Source organism: Periophthalmus magnuspinnatus, chromosome 3, assembly GCF_009829125.3.
Source record: "Periophthalmus magnuspinnatus isolate fPerMag1 chromosome 3, fPerMag1.2.pri, whole genome shotgun sequence".
NCBI classification, from domain to species: domain Eukaryota; kingdom Metazoa; phylum Chordata; class Actinopteri; order Gobiiformes; family Gobiidae; genus Periophthalmus; species Periophthalmus magnuspinnatus.
In genome coordinates this window covers 33306649-33323209 of record NC_047128.1, presented here as the reverse complement: position 1 = coordinate 33323209, position 16561 = coordinate 33306649, and the positions used below count along the sequence as shown (strand labels likewise).

Here is a 16561-nt window from a genome sequence, read left to right as displayed (position 1 = left end):
ATACTGAACATGTTGCTTACTTACTCAGCGCTAGAGGATATGTGAGGGTTTCTTTCACTTTTGCTGCAGTGGTCAGACAATTTTTGTTACATTTTGCTTTGAATTTTTGAGTTAAATTTGATGGGACTTGCAAAACATAGACGGGATGCTCTCTGGAAATGTACTGCCTTTTTATACATAAACAAACTAGTATTTTGAGTGTCTATTTTTGAGTGTTTTTTGTACAAGCAGCAAGCGGCAAGTAAAAGCCGTAGGGATCTTTTGAGAAATACTTGAAAAATATCAGTTGTCATACATTTACAACAGCATAAGGTTAAGGTTACGCTAATGAGTCATTCACTTTCAGTTATTGATTGTTGATCTATCGATAGTGTGCCCACAAGGACCGCATAGTGCACAAAGAAACCGAGTAGGATGGAGCGGTTAGAAAATGTACAGAGATGTTGGGGTTGGTGACTTGGCATGGTAATTGGATCCATTACAATAGCCCAAAAAGGCAAGTGGTCGACTAAGCACAGGGGGGCTGTGGTGCAGCCGTGAGGGGAAAGCTGTCCTGTTGCCATGCGACGCGGAGGCAGGGAGGACAGACGTGGAGCTGGATGATTATTATTGGTTAGAAGTGACATCATGCCTCCCCCCTAGAGGCTCATCACTGCGGAGCATGTGAAGGGTGTTGCGAGAGTTAAAGGCCGGCTGTCTTCCTCTGAGAAGAAGCAGGGGATTGTTACACAAGGGCTTGCATTTAAACAAACACTAAGCAAAATGACACTCGACAAATTCTTAAAGGCTGAAGTCCAGATTTTCTGATTAAATGTAACTTTCTATCCCTGTCTGATGTCTCTTCAAAACTGAACAATTGTGTTTTGTTGGGTAATATATTCAGCCCATTTCTGCCTGATGGGAGGCTAGAGATGTGTCACTCAATGTATTCACTGTTGTGGCAAGCTACAATTAAATCCTTGTGATTTTCAGTGACTGGCAGCCATAGAGAAAATTATATAGGAATGACAGAACCAAAGCAACCACATTTTACAGCACATACCTTAATGAGAGGCACTGATATATGTTATACCTGATTTGTCATATGGGTTTACCAAACACACTTACATTCATGAAGTTGTTTTGATTTTCTAGGTTTAAGAAAAGAAGTGTTAGTATTCTGGTCTCTGTCCTGAGAGAGGAGGCCTGTTGAGAGGGGGGTTAGTAGAGGGGCCTGGGGGAATGAGTGTCTCCCCATGGGACCTCACATGACCAAAAGAAGGAAAAGTGTTTGCTTTGGCACCATGACAAGTGAGACCCAACTGTTCCTCATTATACCCAAGGTGTCAGCAGATAATTCAGGAATGCAGATGTGAACTGATGGAGACGTGCTTTCCTTGTATACGATTCACGACAAAGGAATGTAACAAGCACATGAGCGAGGTGTTTTGTGAAAATGTGTCAAGATAATTCAAAGGTCATGCAGCCTTCCTGTGATAGCATTCCAATCAATCCTGCATTTTCAGGTCAATTCTGGTGGTCGAAACATTTTATTGTTTTAACTGTAAAGAATGATACACAATATATTACATGTCAAGTAAAGGCTCCTGTAACAGTACCATTTTTACATGTTAAATTGTTTTGTTCTAGATGTAGACTTGTTTTGTTGTATTCTTCCTTGCCTTAAATGGATGTTTTTATTTATTTTAAACAGATTACCAGAGACTGATGACTGTGGCAGAAAGCATCACAGCCTTAATGTTCCCCTTCCAGTGGCAGCACGTTTATGTTCCCATTTTGCCTGCCTCACTCCTCCACTTTTTGGATGCACCTGTGCCGTATCTGATGGGTCTGCATTCCAACGGACAGGACGACCGCACTAAACTTGAGCTGCCTCAAGAGGTACAGCTAAAATTGTCCTCCCTAAAATTTGTGGATAAAAGGCATCCAGACCTTGTTGTTATGCTGTTATTACTATAGTAGACTGTAAATGTAAATGTAACATTTCTGAAAATTATTTCCAACTGTCTTTTTTGTCGATTGTGAGTTTTTAGCTTCTGAGCCTAATACAATGTTTTGCTGTACAATGGTTAAAATAAAAATCTCTGTCCTCTACAGGCTAATTTATGTTTTGTCGACATTGACAACCACTTCATCGAACTACCGGAGGAGCTACCTCAGTTTCCCAACAAACTGGAGTTTATCCAAGAGATTTCTGAGATCCTTATGTCGTTTGGCATTTCTCCAGAGGGCTGTCCACACTCCAGCGACAGCCAGCCCAAATACAGGGGCCTTCGCTCTGTAGATGTCGTTTCAGACAAGCGCAATGGCAACTTGGCATCACCACTCAACTCCTTCCTGCTGAGAGAGAATGAAACTATCGCTCGGCTTCAGGCGCTTGTGAAGAGAACAGGAGTCAGCCTGGACAAGGTACAACATGTACAGGGATGTTACTACTAGTTTTGAACTTAAAGTAAACACCGTAGACATTAAACATTTGGTTCATCTGTTTACCTTTATTGGACACACAGTTTTAACTTAATGCAACTGTCAAGTCATATTGATATTCTGAAAGAAAATATCATATATATATATATATATATGTATATATGTATATATGTATATATATATGTATATATATATATATATATATATATATATATATATATATATATATATATATATATATATATATATATATATATATAATGTATGTGTGTGTGTTTATATATATAATGTATGTGTGTGTGTTTATATATATATGTATGTGTGTGTGTTTATATATATATATGTATGTGTGTGTGTTTATATATGTATGTATGTATGTGTGTGTTTATATATGTATGTGTGTGTGTATATATATATATATGTATGTATGTGTGTATATATGTATGTGTGTGTGTATATATATATGTATGTGTATATATATATATATGTGTATGTGTATATATTATGTATGTATGTGTGTATATATATATGTATATATGTATGTATGTGTATATATATATATGTATATATGTATATATATGTATGTATGTGTATATTCTATGTATGTATATGTATATATATATATAGTCATATATATATATATATATATATATATACACACATATACATATATATATACATATACATACATATATATATACACATACATACATATATATACATATATACATATATATATATACACATACATACATATATACATATATATATACACACATACATACATAATATATACACATACACATATATATATATATACACATACATATATATATACACACACACATACATATATACACACATACATACATATATATATATATACACACACACATACATATATAAACACACACATACATACATACATATATAAACACACACACATACATATATATATATAAACACACACACATACATATATATATAAACACACACACATACATTATATATATAAACACACACACATACATTATATATATATATATATATATATATATATATATATATATATATATATATATATATATATATATATATATATATACATATATATATACATATATACATATATACATATATATATATATATATATGATATTTTCTTTCAGAATATCAATATGACTTGACAGTTGCATTAAGTTAAAACTGTGTGTCCAATAAAGGTAAACAGATGAACCAAATGTTTAATGTCTACGGTGTTTACTTTAAGTTCAAAACTAGTAGTAACATCCCTGTACATGTTGTACCTTGTCCAGGCTGACTCCTGTTCTCTTCACAAGCGCCTGAAGCCGAGCGATAGTTTCATTCTCTCTCAGCAGGAAGGAGTTGAGTGGTGATGCCAAGTTGCCATTGCGCTTGTCTGAAACGACATCTACAGAGCGAAGGCCCCTGTATTTGGGCTGGCTGTCGCTGGAGTGTGGACAGCCCTCTGGAGAAATGCCAAACGACATAAGGATCTCAGAAATCTCTTGGATAAACTCCAGTTTGTTGGGAAACTGAGGTAGCTCCTCCGGTAGTTCGATGAAGTGGTTGTCAATGTCGACAAAACATAAATTAGCCTGTAGAGGACAGAGATTTTTATTTTAACCATTGTACAGCAAAACATTGTATTAGGCTCAGAAGCTAAAAACTCACAATCGACAAAAAAGACAGTTGGAAATAATTTTCAGAAATGTTACATTTACATTTACAGTCTACTATAGTAATAACAGCATAACAACAAGGTCTGGATGCCTTTTATCCACAAATTTTAGGGAGGACAATTTTAGCTGTACCTCTTGAGGCAGCTCAAGTTTAGTGCGGTCGTCCTGTCCGTTGGAATGCAGACCCATCAGATACGGCACAGGTGCATCCAAAAAGTGGAGGAGTGAGGCAGGCAAAATGGGAACATAAACGTGCTGCCACTGGAAGGGGAACATTAAGGCTGTGATGCTTTCTGCCACAGTCATCAGTCTCTGGTAATCTGTTTAAAATAAATAAAAACATCCATTTAAGGCAAGGAAGAATACAACAAAACAAGTCTACATCTAGAACAAAACAATTTAACATGTAAAAATGGTACTGTTACAGGAGCCTTTACTTGACATGTAATATATTGTGTATCATTCCTTACAGTTAAAACAATAAAATGTTTCGACCACCAGAATTGACCTGAAAATGCAGGATTGATTGGAATGCTATCACAGGAAGGCTGCATGACCTTTGAATTATCTTGACACATTTTCACAAAACACCTCGCTCATGTGCTTGTTACATTCCTTTGTCGTGAATCGTATACAAGGAAAGCACGTCTCCATCAGTTCACATCTGCATTCCTGAATTATCTGCTGACACCTTGGGTATAATGAGGAACAGTTGGGTCTCACTTGTCATGGTGCCAAAGCAAACGCTTTTCCTTCTTTTGGTCATGTGAGGTCCCATGGGGAGACACTCATTCCCCCAGGCCCCTCTACTAACCCCCCTCTCAACAGGCCTCCTCTCTCAGGACAGAGACCAGAATACTAACACTTCTTTTCTTAAACCTAGAAAATCAAAACAACTTCATGAATGTAAGTGTGTTTGGTAAACCCATATGACAAATCAGGTATAACATATATCAGTGCCTCTCATTAAGGTATGTGCTGTAAAATGTGGTTGCTTTGGTTCTGTCATTCCTATATAATTTTCTCTATGGCTGCCAGTCACTGAAAATCACAAGGATTTAATTGTAGCTTGCCACAACAGTGAATACATTGAGTGACACATCTCTAGCCTCCCATCAGGCAGAAATGGGCTGAATATATTACCCAACAAAACACAATTGTTCAGTTTTGAAGAGACATCAGACAGGGATAGAAAGTTACATTTAATCAGAAAATCTGGACTTCAGCCTTTAAGAATTTGTCGAGTGTCATTTTGCTTAGTGTTTGTTTAAATGCAAGCCCTTGTGTAACAATCCCCTGCTTCTTCTCAGAGGAAGACAGCCGGCCTTTAACTCTCGCAACACCCTTCACATGCTCCGCAGTGATGAGCCTCTAGGGGGGAGGCATGATGTCACTTCTAACCAATAATAATCATCCAGCTCCACGTCTGTCCTCCCTGCCTCCGCGTCGCATGGCAACAGGACAGCTTTCCCCTCACGGCTGCACCACAGCCCCCCTGTGCTTAGTCGACCACTTGCCTTTTTGGGCTATTGTAATGGATCCAATTACCATGCCAAGTCACCAACCCCAACATCTCTGTACATTTTCTAACCGCTCCATCCTACTCGGTTTCTTTGTGCACTATGCGGTCCTTGTGGGCACACTATCGATAGATCAACAATCAATAACTGAAAGTGAATGACTCATTAGCGTAACCTTAACCTTATGCTGTTGTAAATGTATGACAACTGATATTTTTCAAGTATTTCTCAAAAGATCCCTACGGCTTTTACTTGCCGCTTGCTGCTTGTACAAAAAACACTCAAAAATAGACACTCAAAATACTAGTTTGTTTATGTATAAAAAGGCAGTACATTTCCAGAGAGCATCCCGTCTATGTTTTGCAAGTCCCATCAAATTTAACTCAAAAATTCAAAGCAAAATGTAACAAAAATTGTCTGACCACTGCAGCAAAAGTGAAAGAAACCCTCACATATCCTCTAGCGCTGAGTAAGTAAGCAACATGTTCAGTATTCATACTTTCAAGAAAACACTCAAGGTTATGTAATATGTGGCATTTTAGCTCCAACAAGCACAGAGAAGACATCTGTTGTGGTGAAACCTTGAGCTACACTTTTTATATACGACTATAAAAAGATGAGTCCTTAACCAGAAAGAAAGAGTAAAAGTTAGACATGACAGGGCACTTTTCTCTACAGGAATTTACATATAATGAAAAAGGCTTGCCACAAGTTCAGCTGGTTTAGATCTCTATGAATGCAAAAGGCGTACTGATGCCAAAACTAAACACACAGTAGAAACAGGCAGAGCAGGTCAGTACTTACGCTGTGAGTAAAGCAGTATTTGCATCTCCAGCAGTGCACACGTGAAGAGCTGAAGTACGTTCTCCACTCCCAGCAGCTCAAACACCTCCCCAATGCCAAAGTCAAACAGGGGCAGCTCAGAGGTGCTGGGGCGCTGACACACCACAGGCCCATATACCCCTGAAAATTTCAGTGAGCGTCCAGATGGAGGCAGAGGCACCTCATAGAGGATGTTGAAGACGTAGCTTTCTAAAGGCAGAGGTGGTGGCTGCGGAGAGGACACAGCCTGGTACAGCTGCTCTAGCACCTTCCTACAGGCCTGGGCAAAAGCCATTGGCGTTATTAGACATATGCATTTGGAAACGAACAGTGTGTCACGGCTGATGTCGTAGGAGTTGAAGCGCTGCAGGCGGGAGATGGCAGGGGCAGCCTGCAGAATAGGCCTCTGCCGCGGCTCCTCCAGTCCTTTAGGAGGTTTGGGAGACATGGGAGTGTGCAAGATGTCATACTGCTCTGCATTGTGCATGTGGTAAAGTGTCTGCATTGCACTGCAGATTTGTTTGCTGGTCACCTCCTCAAAGAAGGTGAGGGCAAAGCCATAGGTCCGAGAGCCATCCTCTCTGGTGATGATAAACGAGTGAAACTGGGGCTCTCGAGTGTCTACCTGTGTCCTGAATGACAAACCCTTTGGCATACAGAGCTGTGAGAAAAGCAAAGACATGAATATCAAGATGTGAACAGACTGCAACAATATGTCAGATCAGTAATGAATAAATACTCATACCATCCCCACAGCATCCTGGTCAAATGGATTCCACTCCACATTGTCTGGATAATGTGCTAAAACTTTGGATTTAAAAGTTCGTCGCAGTGGACTCTGCTCAAAATTCTCACCTGAAAAATCATAAGCAGAAAAGAGAAAGAACAAATGGTTATTTCACAGACTATTTGATTTGACAATATTTGGATCGGAAGCAGCAGGCTTAAAGTGCCAGGCAAAACTCCAGAAGGAAAGCGAGTCAGCAATTTTGTATTTAGAAAAAGATTGTATTGGATCATTTAAGCTGTCATGTGCATTTTGGCCAAATTGTTTTATGCTTTTTGTCAGCTTTAATGTCAATACAAATGAACTTACAGTAGTTTTGAACCCAGAGTTAAGCAGAAGTGATGCACACACCAGCAATACTAAAAGTGATTCATACTAAGGGTAGAGACAACATCAACCAAGCATCGCCCGGGAAGGCAGCGCCGGCCGAGTGTGAGGAACAGAAGCGGTGATTGTCAAACATTGGCTCATTGTTCATTTTGCGGCTAAAGGAGTTGGTCAAAAGCAGCAGGGTGAGAAAACCAAGATAAGAAATATGGTGCAAAAAATAACAGGCAAGTCCCCAAACCTGCTCAGAAAAACATAGTGAAGATGTCAGATTAGGGAGTAAACAAAGGTCAAAGGTTATAGGATGCGGTGAAGGGTTGAAGCTGTGCCCAGGTTTTAAAGGGAAGTGTGTGTTGCCAGGGTTACCTTCATTTCCCCTTGCTAGTTTGCCTTGCGCCCCATCACTGAATTTAGTAGCTTGTATATACTGGCATAAAGCTACACAACAAATAAAACAACAAAAACAGAATTAAAATCCATGTTCTCAGTGGACAGCGCATCACTTCTGTTTGTGCAAACACAGCTGTGCTTCTGGGAGCAAGCTGCGTACAGAAACAGGGCATTAGCATGTCTCTGTCAGGTGGCTATGCTAAATGAAGCCAGCTGCTGGGGTTATGTACAAGGGTAGTGTTTTCTCCTCTTCATGCAGTCAGTACCGTGCATGCAGGACACAAATACAGAAAACCGCATCTATAAAATGAATTCACATAAAATATTATTTGTTCCATCAAACAGGGCAGTCACAAGTCCAGCACAAAAGGTTCATATATTTGTGGTACATGATTATAAAAAAGGCCACTGACAAAATGTGTGTTAGTGCTTAGTTTAACAGCTCTTTCTACACTTCATTCATACAAGGTTTTCCAGGTAGGACACTGTCATTATATAACCTCTAACGATTCATTTATTAAAAGTCTTCTCCACAAAGACCCACAGTTGGCTTGTAAAGATACAGTATGTTAGGCAAAGGAGTAGACACAGGTACACCGAAGTGTCTTGGCAGAGAATCCACAGCCTTAAGGATTAGAGGCTTAATCTGCTGTGGTAACTTTCATAATCTGCCAACTCTGTAGAAAGTAGGTTACAAAGCTCAGACTGTCTTTTTGAAGGATCGAGTCAGACACTGACAGAATTATTATGATTAAGATGAGAAAGAAATGCTTGGTACCAAAATCCTGCACAAAAAAAAGAAAAAAAGGGTAAAATAAAAATGTGAAATGATGATTCAAATGTTTTTTATCGTTGATTATTATGATACAAATATTACTGGGTGTGCACTGGGCAGCTTTTTTGTCCAGGTTTCACTTCCCTTTTTGTCCATGTGAGAAATTTTCATACGCTTGAGAGTCAAAAGGCCTGTCACATGTTGAAGATGATGTGGTTGAAAGATGAAAACCCTTAAAGGCAAACGCTGATAACAAAGAAGGACTTCAGAAAGATTATGCAACCAGTATACTGGCCAAGATCAACAACAGCCTCAATAACTCTAAAATCTGATATTGATTTTTTTATGTCCCTACATAAAAGAATACAAGGTCAGTATTCACAACCCTTTTAATGATTATGTTAATATGACAGATAAAGAGCACTGTACATTCATGTGTATAGATTGAATTGAAAGAACTTCTAAAATTCTTGATATAATCATTATTATTAGTTCTTATAGTTATATTGTGACTGGAATTATCACAATTAACAAAATAATCTTCACATCACTAGTCAATAACCCTAAGCCTTCCATTTTTTTCTTTCATGTTGCCTAATTTACCACAAACCACTTCAGTAAATAATTACATTTTGAAATCATTTTGGAGATTACTGTAATAAAATCCCTCCCCTCAAAACAAACCAGACCAAAATCTGAATATCAAATAGTACATAATGTTTAATTTAAAAAAAAGATTTAAAAAATAAAATAAAATAGCAGCAAAAATAGTCTAATCCAGTTAAAAGGTGATATTTCTGCACTATTGTTGTTCTTTTTACTGTGTCTTCATGTTTTGTGCGATTCTTGAACATAAACCGACATTGCAGGCACATTGCACATTTCTGATGGACTGACATAAGATCATCTGATTATCTTCATCGGGATAATCAAACATTTTCAATATTTTCTACCCCTAGCACAGTGTTGAGAATTTCATAACTGTCAATGTCAATAAATAACTTGAGCTGACAGTGAGCGTGGAGCGGAAGCTGAGAGAGACAAGCGTCACAGAGCTGGTTTTGGCCGCCTCATAAAGCCAGGGACCACCCCCATATTTCAGCTCTCTTCCTGCGCACATTTGCCTTCAAGACTACAGCAGCTCGGCCCACTCTCCTCCTGTATACTGCGCTCACAGGCTGAAGTCATCGGAAATATGATTTGGCTTTAAGTAGGAAAATACAGGATTGATTGTTATTGTTGTAGGAAAAAAGCACTGTGACCGTGTCCTGTGAAAAAGAGCTACACGTACACGGACATTTCTGGCCAAACAAGTGCAACAAGTAAGATTATGAAGGGAGTATGAAAACACCACATAAAAGAATAATTACAGAGCATTAATACATGGATTATGCATTGACCTTAATTACCATTACCAAAACACCACTTTGGACGCCCATAAAACATGAACCAATCAAACTTTTGGGTTGGAAATGTTGGCCATAAATGATAAACAATTACATTTTAAAAATACAATTAATACATACTCCCTTCATAGAATTATATGTAAAATAGGATGAAGGTAGAGTTCTGGATTTTACATAATGTCATTTAACACATCAATGTATTTATTTTTCATTACATTATATTAAACCATGTTATATGTTGTATGTTATGTACTGGTTAAAGTATTGTCCATTCTGTACACATTCTGTACATATTATAATTTTAATATGTACATTTTTATAATTGTTATTATGCATTGGACATGTCATCCGATAAAACCACTTGTGAGTGCACTCAGAAAAAAATACAAATTTAATAAGTCAACTTTCTCTAGGACATGATCTGCTTTTCCAGTCTTGGAGGTCACTCATTCATTATTCTGGAAGGCCAAAACGAGTGTACAGGAAGTCACTGAACCCTGTGTTAACTTAGGGGTTGGACACTGTGCTCTGAAAACATCTGCTTGAAGGCGTGGGATTGGAGTACAGAGAAACCCGTTAAAGAAAATACACTTTCTTAGGGACAAGAATGTGAAGGCTTAATTACTCAGTCCTGATGGGAAAGAATGTAAAGGGTGGCCATTCAGGAGGGACTGAACAAATCACATGTGCTCTATGCAAACGGAGGAGAAGAGCTACATTACACGCCAGGCTGACTATCTACACAGGCTGCAAGAAAAAAAGAGAAAAAAATAAGCTGAAGAATTGAATTATGTAACAATAAATGGTTCTTCTTCAGTTGTATGTTCTTTTCAAAGTAAAAAGTACATACTAAAAAGACCAATAATAAAACCTGCGTGCTAAAAGGTTCCTGTCAATTTATACGATTGGCAACAAATATTTAATTCATTAATAACTAATTTCTACACAGTTTTAATGACATATGAAATGTGGAGATAGAACAGAAGAGTGTAGTATATAAAATATGACTGTATTAGTACTGTACAGTGATAGCAATCATCACACCTTGCACATGGAAAAATCCACAAACTCATATGAAAGCTCTTATTATGCTTTCATGTCGTCCCATTGAATATATTTTGTTTGCTGGGGAGGCTTTATGGGTGTCTGCCGGAGACATTGAAAAGGATATTTAGCATTTGAATGAGCGTGGCCAGTGTGCGAGTGTACTTATGTCCCAGCGCTCCAGTTTTCTAGTGAGGTCTACGAGGGAGGCAGTAATACATATGCTAATGCTCCCCGTGTGGCCCAGACCAGGCTGACAAAAAGCAGTGGTCATTATAACGTTTAGTTTCACTCATTCAACATGAGTCAGGGTCACTGCTTCAAAAATGAGGAACATAACAAATATAAGAATCAGAGAGAGTGGCAAGCTATTGGTCATGACATTTAAACGAATGGACTCTCAATGTCGAGATATTCAATTAAGTTTTTAAGTACATTAGTTAAACATGATGTGCTAAATGATGCTCTTTTGTCGGGCTTCAACAAGTTAATCGATTAATAACTACTACTAATTGTCAATTAATTTAGCAATCAAATAACAGTTTTCTGGCCTAAAACAGGACTCCTAAAACATCCCATGACTCAGCAGTAATGACATCAAAATGACACAAGAAACGTGTAAAATTGGTGTTTGATTCGATTTTGTAAAAATTTCAGAATCGTAAACCTCTAATTTTAGGGGTGGGACAACACTCAATTCCGACAAGATGAAACGAGATATGAAATTGGGTCCACGAGAATGAGACAAGACAAGATTTTGACATAAGTTATTATACATAAATTGTGGGGTTTAGTTGGCCTTACCACTTTTATTTACCTTATTTTTGGGTTTGGTTTTTCTGTTTTAATTTTTTGCAGGCACACAAACAAATCTTACAAGATCATTTTTCTCGTATGTGCACAATGTGGCGATTTTGTCTCATGAGATCTTGTGGCATGAGATGTTGTCTCATCTCTATCTAATCGATTAATAAAAAGAATAGATGCTAGATTAATCAACGAGCAAAACAATTGTTAGTTTCAGCCCTACACTTTTAAGCATAGTTGAGTATCAAGCCTCAGAACTAACTCTGTAGGACCGAAACGTAAAATGAGGGCAAACCACAACACAGACTCTGCTGCTCGTACATGCATTTTACACCATGTCTCTGATTAACAGTAAACAAAGACTTATTCATCATCATACCTGCAGCACACATTCACTGATACAATCAGCCTATGAGCTATAGCACTGGAATTTCCACTTCCTTTCCTTTCAGTAACTCAAATATGAAACAGCTGATAAGGGCAAACCCCAACCTTCAAACAGCAAGCACCAACAAGATTAGAAAAAAATGGCCACAAAGCACTGAGATGAGTCCTGTGGTACTATAGACGTTTGTATGTGCTGCTGAAACAGCCAAGATGTGAAAATACATCCAAAATAGTTATTTTATCAAGTGACTCCTGGATTGGTTTGGTTGCATTAAACTAATGCAACCAAACCAATCCAGTCTCGGACATAACAGGACATAACAACTTCTTACATTTTTTTTCAGTCACTATTTCAGTAAAACTCTTTCAGGAAGAAGAATCAAGAAGTAGAAATGGGAAGTTCAATGATTTTAAAGTTTGTACTGAAAGAAATACCTGAACTTTCTTTGATAACGCCAAGGAGTTTCCCAGCTTAGTCATTTCTAACATACTCACACATGAAACACTTTAATCTGATGTGAATTGTGCCATCACTCCAGAGAAAAGGTCTTACAGTTGCCATCTGAAACTTTAAGGTTATCGCATCAGTGAATGAATCAACCGAGACTGAAACATCTAACCACAAGCGTTAACAAATTCACCTCAACAGGTGCTCTAAGGGGCCACAAGAGTTTATGATTTAATCACATTAATGACTTATAACATCATAAGAAAGTAAAGTAGTACCGGTAATGAAAACTTGTGGTCTATTGGGCGGAAATATGCTGCTATTATTGCTAAAATGTGGTTAGGACTGTGTAATTAATCAAATTTTATTAAAAAACCTTTTCAATGGAGAGGTCCACAAAAACAATCCTCTGTCAATAAAAGCATGTAGTTTCTAATATGAAAAAATATAAATAAATAGGTTTAGCCAATGTTTTGCTACAACAATGGGCTTGGCTGGCAACTAATTACTGTTGAGCATGATCCCTGCTACAGACAAGGTAGCTAGTCCAAGTACTATACGCATGTTTTCCTTCAGTCAGTTCCTTCAGGATAAAATATAGGACATGTTTACTTATATCAGCAAACCACTGCTGCAAACAGAAATGATGGCCTTATGAGAAAAAACCTGTGTAATTTAAACATCATAGAAACGTATCCTGCTATGAAGCCACATGAAGGTTTCCTGGGCTGGATGAATATGGATTCGGTCCCAGGTTAATCCTCAACAACCATCATCAGCCATGTGAACATCCTCTCATGTAAACAGCGCTGTGTGCGTGTTTACAAAGACATGTTACTGTAAAAGGCAAATCCATCCAGCCACTCACAGAAATAAGAGTATTAAGACATGTTGAAAGAGTGCATTACATTCACACAGACAAAAACAAAACGTACATAATAATCCATAACCCCTGAGTGTAGCAGGAACAGAACAGGCTGCTGCGAGGCCTGCGTGATCCTCCTGCGTGATCCTCCTGTGGACACTCACGCAGTCTGCCCCGGTCTCAACCCGGGGCGGATTCTGTGATTTAGCTCATTAAATACACTGACACAGCAAAATAATGACAATATTTACCACGTATAACGCTCAAAAAGTCCTGATTATACGTAGTACGGCATCAGTACCGCATTACCCTGGCGGTTAGCGCGCTTACCGGACAGTTCGTCGGGCTCCAGTCCGCTTTCGGTGTCGAGTCCGCAGATCACAAAATAATCTGCGAATCGGCAAGAACCGGAGCTGAAGCCGGTGGTCATTTTGAGACTGGTCCAGTGGTACTCTTCTGCTCTGGACGAGGAGCATATTAAAGAGCCCCTCGAAGGTGATTTGCCTCTGCCATCACGGATGTCATCAGCGGTACTGAGCCTCGAAATCACAACCGACGCTCAGCCGCGTGCGGAAACCTGCACGCCCGCGTGCGCATCCGGCCGCCGCCCTTCACAATAAAGGTTTAAAAGTGCGGTAATAAAATGAATCAAACTATGGGACAATACCCTGTTTTCAACATGTTATGATTGAATTTAAACTATTCTACTGTGTGCCAGGAAAATGTTATATTCAATGTCTCAAGTCATTTTGTTTTAATTTTGGTTTTGTAATCTAAGTATAATGTGCTCCTTTTTTATGCCTTACAAAAACTACAATCCCCATATTATTGGTTTATATGTCATTACCGCTGCAAGATTTTGTAATGATAACATTTAATAAAAAGAGAAAAAAAAACAAAAAAAAAGGGCATGAAGCCCCCGACAACATAGCTCCCAGGATCATTCGGGTGCTCAATGAGCACCCGTATGTGTATATGTGTATATGTGTATATATATATATATATATATATATATATATATATATATATATATATATATATATATATATATATATATATATATATATATAACAATATAACAAACCCCTCCCCGAACCGCCACCTTAATGTGGTGGAGGGGTTTGAGCACCCGAATGATCCTGGGAGCTATGTTGTCGGGGGCTTCATGCCCCTGGTAGGGTCACCCATGGCAAACAGGTAATGGGAGACGGGTCTGACTAAGAGCAGTTCAGAAGCCCTTCATGAAGAGAAAAAGAACAAGGCCAGTTACGTCGCCCGGACTGGCGTTACCAACACGGGTGGAGAGCTGCTGACCTCGACTGGGGATGTTGTCGGGCGGTGGAAGGAATACTTCGAGGGTCTCCTCAATCCCAGTGTCACGTCTTCCGAGGAGGAAGCAGAAACTGGGGACCCAGAGGCGGACTCGTCCATCACCCTGGCTGAAGTCACTGAGGTGGTTGGCAAGCTCCTCGGTGGCAAGGCTCCGGGGGTGGACGAGATCCGTCCTGAGTACCTCAAGTCTCTGGATGTTGTGGGGTTGTCTTGGCTGACACGTCTCTGCAACATCGCGTGGCGGTCGGGGACAGTTCCTGTGGAATGGCAGACCGGGGTGGTGGTCCCTCTGTATAAGAAGGGGGACCGGAGGGTGTGTTCCAATTATAGGGGAATCACACTTCTCAGCCTTCCCGGTAAGGTCTATTCCAGGGTACTGGAGAGGAGAATCCGACCGATAGTCGAACCTCGGATTCAGGAGGAGCAGTGTGGTTTTCGTCCCGGTCGTGGAACACTGGACCAGCTCTATACTCTCCATCGGGTCCTCGAGGGCTCATGGGAGTATGCCCAACCAGTCCACATGTGTTTTGTGGATCTGGAGAAGGCATTCGACAGTGTCCCTCGTGGTGTCCTTTGGGGGGTGCTCTGAGAGTATGGGGTCCAGGGCACTTTGCTAAGGGCTGTCCGGTCCCTGTATGACTGGAGCAGGAGCTGTGTTCGCATTGCCGGCAGTAAGTCAGACCTGTTCCCGGTGCATGTTGGACTCCGCCAGGGCTGCCCTTTGTCACCGGTTCTGTTCATTATATTTATGGACAGAATTTCTAGGCGCAGCCAGGGGCCGGAGGGGGTCTGGTTTGGGAACCACAGGATTTCATCTCTGCTGTTGGCAGATGATGTTGTCCTGATGGCTTCTTCGAGCCAGGACCTGCAACAGGCACTGGGGCGGTTTGCAGCCGAGTGTGAAGCAGCTGGGATGAGAATCAGCTCCTCCAAATCCGAGGCCATGGTTCTCGACCGGAAAAAGGTGGTTTGCCCTCTCCGGGTGGGTGGTGAGTCTCTGCCCCAAGTGGAGGAGTTCAAGTATCTCGGGGTCTTGTTCACGAGTGAGGGAAGGATGGAGCGGGAGATTGACAGGCGGATCGGTGCAGCGTCTGCAGTGATGCGGTCGCTGTATCGGTCCGTTGTGGTGAAGAAGGAGCTGAGCCCAAAGGCAAAGCTCTCGATTTACCGGTCAATCTACGTTCCTACCCTCACCTATGGTCATGAGCTCTGGGTAATGACCGAAAGGACAAGGTCACGGATACAAGCGGCTGAAATGGGCTTCCTCCGCAGAGTGGCCGGGCACACCCTTAGGGATAGGGTGAGGAGCTCGGTCACACGGGAGGAGCTCGGAGTAGAGCCGCTGCTCCTACACGTTGAGAGGAACCAGTTGAGGTGGCTCGGGCATCTGCTCAGGATTCCTCCTGGACGCCTCCCTAGGGAGGTGTTCTGGGCATGTCCCACCGGGAGGAGGCCCCGGGGAAGACCCAGGACACGCTGGAGGGACTATGTCTCTCGGCTGGCCTGGGAACGCCCTGGGGG

General features: G+C 40.2%; 1 protein-coding gene across 1 annotated transcript in view; it reads right to left on the bottom strand.

Annotated features, from left to right (window-relative positions):
• The window catches only part of dennd5a (DENN/MADD domain containing 5A), a 28995-nt gene extending 14732 nt beyond the window's left edge, over positions 1–14263 (bottom strand). Inside the window, exons 1-6 of the mRNA XM_033984030.2 lie at positions 14039–14263; positions 7953–8024; positions 7218–7327; positions 6455–7133; positions 4263–4450; positions 3735–4046 (exon numbers count right to left, since the gene is read on the bottom strand). Coding sequence (XP_033839921.1) covers positions 3735–4046; positions 4263–4450; positions 6455–7133; positions 7218–7327; positions 7953–8024; positions 14039–14138 — 1461 coding nt within the window. The 5' untranslated portion in view covers positions 14139–14263. The remainder of the gene's footprint in view (positions 1–3734; positions 4047–4262; positions 4451–6454; positions 7134–7217; positions 7328–7952; positions 8025–14038) is intronic.
• Positions 14264–16561: the final 2298 nt, after the last annotated feature.